Here is a 4,619-nt window from a genome sequence, read left to right as displayed (position 1 = left end):
CGGCTTAAAACGATGTTATATATTTATTCTGTTTTATTGATTCTAATTTCTACTTCTTTTATTCGTTTAAATGGAGTATTTGAGTTCAATATCAAGTTCAAACCCACCATAACTCTGCGTCTGAACTTGAGTGGGTTGACGGCTGCGTGTGTGTGTGGTTGGTTATATTTAGGATGGGTTTTCTTTCTTATTCTAATTCCGCGTCTTAGATGAGTTCACTTGTTTATTCTGGGGATAGTCAAACGTATTTCTTTAAATTCGCCATAACTGATGCATAAGGAACTCACAAACTGCTGAGTTATGACAACTTTTCACATTCATAAATTGATTTTCTCTTCCTTATGAGTAGTCGACAGTGGGGCGGTGGTAAATTGTGAATTTCTACAGGGAAAGTGGGATTGCCAAAATTGTTGCAGGACTGATACAACATAGAAAGCAATAAACGGATGGAAAGTCTTCTTAGATTTATTTTTCAATTAATGAGGGCTCTGTTGAGCCGGGAGAGCAGAGCGAAAGGCATAGATCAGTCATAGGACTATGCATGAGTGTGATGGTTGGGAAGTTTGAAGTCCACATTAGAATTTCTTGCTTCAGCTGTTGGTAGAATGCCTGAGTCATGTGCATATCCAGAAACACGGCCTGTGGTGAAGTCTCTGAAAAGTGTTTTGTTAGTAAAAGAGGCCCTTTTTTGTCAGAACAGAGGCGTGACTCCACTATGACATATCACATATTTGCTCAGTGTTGCATCCACAAATCAACTAATTAGGGAGATATAAAGTCGAGAGACTCTCGGCTGGTTGAATCAGTTAAGTGCCCTCTGATATCTTGTAAAATTCATATAAAAGAATTGTGAGAGGTATAACAATCCCACCAGAGTTTGGCTGCGAACGTTTATTGGAGGTATCTGTTAAAGTTGTTCATGTGAGGTGTACTAGAGAATATTATGTGAAATATACCCTCTTAAAGTAACCTTGTAGAATATCGTCCTCTTTTACGGAGCCAGTGGCTTCAACCTGCTGACCCCGTTACTGTAAATATGAGTAGAGTGCGGCAATGAGCATCAGTCTTTTCTTAAAACAAGCTTGTAAAATTGGGACATCACAGCTTTATGTGACATGGAATTCAACCATAATTTGCTAGAAAACAAGATGTCATATGCACCCTCTCCTTCAAGAAAAATAGTTTTCATAAGAAATAGCATTTAAAAAAACTTTTGCCAGCATATAAAGATATTAAACGAGGCCATGGACAGTTCCAGAGTGTAAAGAGAGAAGGAGCCTGGGCTCCTTTTGGACTCAGCATGACTCAAGTGAAGAAAAACAAGATTCTACATTTTTAATAAAAGGTTTATAGTATTTTTAAAAAGCACATAAACCTCTGTAATACAGAAGTTAATGTTTTGTTTTGTCTGAGATGGACCGAGTGGGTGGTACCATGTGTAGCAGAAGTTAGCCTGGACACGTGGTTTGAGGATGACCAATCAGGCGCCCCTCCAGGTTTAACTATGTTAAATGTCAGATTGCAATAAACTAGAAGCTGTTGGTCGGGCCCGCGGAAATGGGCGAGCATAATCTCCTTAATCCAGGGTTTGTGGGACCTTTGGTAAACATCCACACTGGAGACACATTTTACTTTCCGAATTTTAGAGCCTCAGGGGGACAACTGGCGGGGCTACCGTCTCTCTCCTACCCGAGAAGGGACAATGTTTGCTCCCTCCCGTGGAATCCTTCGGAGCCGTGCAATGGATACTCTCAATCCTACTTTAGCAGCCCCGTGTCTATTAACCCCTCTTTCAATCGGTCGTGTGAAATTACCAGACCAGAAGAAGGCAAATGTTATTATAACAACGGCAACGGAAACAGAGAGACCTGCTCAGGTGGCAGCAGCCTCAAACGAGAGGATAGGGCGAGAGACACATCATCATTAACATCTGACCACGGGATGCACAGTGGGATTGGCAGCACTGTCGCCTTTTCCAAGTATGATTATGGGAGCGAGCAGCTAACGCAAGACCCGCCGTCCTGTCAGTCAATGGAGTCCGACTCCAGCTCCTCTCTGCTCAACGAAGGCAGCAAGCCTTCATCCAGCGACACACAGACCCTGGTGTCACCGGGAAGCCATTCAAGCAACATAACCGCAGGCGGAGGTGAGTGCCGTTTCTTTATCATTTTAATCGCCGTTATTTTAAACGCACGTTTACGTTATTTATAATAACGCTGCACACGGTTTACACTAACGGTATTACACCGTCATTAGAGCTCGTTAACTTAATGCACAACTTGCAGCCTACATTAGCCTGCAGGGTACTTGCGTGGTGTGCAAACGCCGCTAGGGGTTGCCCTAAAATACCTCACGCGCCATGTGGTTGTGTACAGTCACAGCCAGCCAGCTTTTGAATAAAAGATCAGCCCTGTCATTGTATTTCCATACCTTGAACGAGAAACTGTGGTCCGGGCACACGTGTGGTTGATTTTGGTGCATTGTTGCACTTTGTACAAACAAATTAGCCCAGTGATTTAAAGAGGCGAGGCGCTTTGGTTGACTGCATCAAATAGAGAGAGTTTTCTTTTTAATGACTCGTAAACAGAATTAATATCTGTCGCTGTATACTCAAGAGTCATTTAATATGCTCTGAAACTCGCAAATAAGTAGGGGTATTTGCAAGCACGGCTTAATTATCACGTTAATGCTACTTTAACTGCAACAATAAAACTTCCTGTGACACAAACCGCTGTATAGCCCACTGGTGGTCTCCATGGGGGGGTTGAAAAATAGAAAACACCCATGATTTGCAAAAGTGCACAAAATTGGACCAGTTCTGGTGGTCCTGAAAATGGATTTGAGATCAGATGAACAGCCCAGGCAGAGACCAAAACAAATCCAGTTTGGCTGTGTGTGTGTGTGTGTGTGTGTGTGTGTGTGTGTGTGTGTGTGTGTGTGTGTGTGTGTGTGTGTGTGTGTGTGTGTGTGTGTGTGTGTGTGTGTGTGTGTCTTTTTGGAGGAAGTGACAGCTTCCAGAGGCGCCAGTTCTCTGAGTCCTAATATAACGCAGGATCTCTACATCTGGGATCTTTTGCAAAAGACAGAAATCATCTCTAGATGTCTGCTTGTATTCTCAAGACTGCAGACATCCTTTGGAAAACTGAGTGCCATGTCATGGTAATGCAATTTGAAATATAGTTGTAATTTTCTGGTTGCTCTCCAAAATAAAGCTGAAAGGTATGTTAAATCCACACAGTCGAGCCTAAGGCGATCGCCCAAGCTTGCCTTGGACAACTGATGCCCCTGTAGGCTCCTCATAACCTTGGAGGTGACCGTGATTTTGCAACTGTGGTGACTAATCCGTTGTATGCCCCCTCCTCCTCCCCCTCCTCCTCCTCCCTCTCCTCCAGCTGCCCCGTGGTACCCGATGCACACTCGGACCAGAAAGAAGCGTAAACCCTATTCCAAACTTCAGCTGGCTGAGCTAGAAGGTGAATTCATGATGAACGAGTTCATCACCAGGCAGCGGCGGAGGGAGCTCTCTGACCGCCTGAACCTCAGCGACCAACAAGTCAAGATCTGGTTCCAGAACCGCAGGATGAAGAAGAAGAGACTCATGCTGAGGGAGCAAGCTTTGGCCTACTTTTAGAGATGCGGCAGAAGGTGAATCGATAGGCAGTAAAAGCCAAGCCTTCTGCGCTCCCATAGGTCTTCTTTCAATGCATGCACTCATCTATCCACCTTTTACATTGCAGGCAATTACAACACTTTCTGATATATATTGTTTTTCACTCAAAGGTGCGGGCTACACGAGCCCAAAAATACAAGCCACTACCTGGCAGTCAAAACTATATTCTACATGTCAATAAGACTGCCTTCATGTTCGGTATAATCGCACAAGAAGCTGTGAGAATGTTTTTTCTGTGTGTGGCGCATCTTTTGGGTTCCCTGATTTGTCAAGAGATCAGTCTACGCCCTAAATGTAAACCAGGCGAAATATTTCGACAAGGCAAACGCTCTGTCTGGGATGACACACAACAGCATCCTTTTTGTTCCTTTTTTTTTTTCTTAGAGTAAATGAGGAGGGACGGTAAATTCTAAAAAATAGGTCTGAAAATAACAGCATTCAGAACGACAGAGAAGACTGATGGCTGACAGGCTGGAGCCCCGATCCGCGCAATAATTTCTCTGAGGTTATGAAGTGATAAAGAAGAATCTCCCCTTCGGTTGCTTAATACTTCGTTTGTTGGGTAAGAGGAACACCACCTTAACTCCTTTCTGTAGTTTTTCACCATGCACGCGTCGTGGGCACGTTCACGGTCACGGGCAGGAAGTCTGGGGGAGTCTGCATGAGGAGAGGGAGGACTAAACCCGCAATGTAATCCATATCGATATCTTTATGACTGCGCATTGAAAAAATGAATTGCCATGACTTTGTTCATGCGCCAACGACTTTGTAAAGGTGTCTTTTTCCTTACCTTTGTTACCTCTCAACTTGTCTAAACAACAACCACAGAATCCTGCATGGTTTGCGTTTCTTTAGTTGAGTGAGATCACCGTTTGAATACGGTTTTGAGCTGCTATTAAAAGTCCAAATCCAGATTGAGCCAGTTAAAAAAAAAACAAAAAAAACGTGC

At 43.7% G+C, this 4,619-nt stretch overlaps 1 protein-coding gene across 1 annotated transcript; it reads left to right on the top strand.

Annotated features, from left to right (window-relative positions):
- The first annotated feature begins 1,557 nt into the window (after window positions 1-1,557).
- hoxc12a (homeobox C12a) lies at window positions 1,558-3,631 on the top strand. Its single transcript, XM_070969050.1, has 2 exons — window positions 1,558-2,146; window positions 3,393-3,631. The coding sequence occupies exons 1-2, from the start codon at window positions 1,558-1,560 to the stop codon at window positions 3,629-3,631; spliced, it is 828 nt and encodes a 275-aa protein (XP_070825151.1).
- The last annotated feature ends 988 nt before the right edge of the window (window positions 3,632-4,619 follow it).

This window comes from Chaetodon trifascialis, chromosome 8 (genome assembly GCF_039877785.1).
Source record: "Chaetodon trifascialis isolate fChaTrf1 chromosome 8, fChaTrf1.hap1, whole genome shotgun sequence".
In the NCBI taxonomy this organism is placed as follows: domain Eukaryota; kingdom Metazoa; phylum Chordata; class Actinopteri; order Chaetodontiformes; family Chaetodontidae; genus Chaetodon; species Chaetodon trifascialis.
The sequence above is the reverse complement of the archived record's forward strand: the minus strand, read 5'-3'. Positions and strand labels throughout refer to the sequence as shown.

Excerpts from the sequence above, each read along its gene's own strand:
- hoxc12a (XM_070969050.1), top strand. The coding sequence starts at position 1,558 with ATGGGCGAGCATAATCTCCTTAATCCAGGGTTTGTGGGACCTTTGGTA. Across the intron at positions 2,147-3,392 it reads CAACATAACCGCAGGCGGAG|CTGCCCCGTGGTACCCGATG; the intron begins GTGAGTGCCGTT and ends CCTCTCCTCCAG.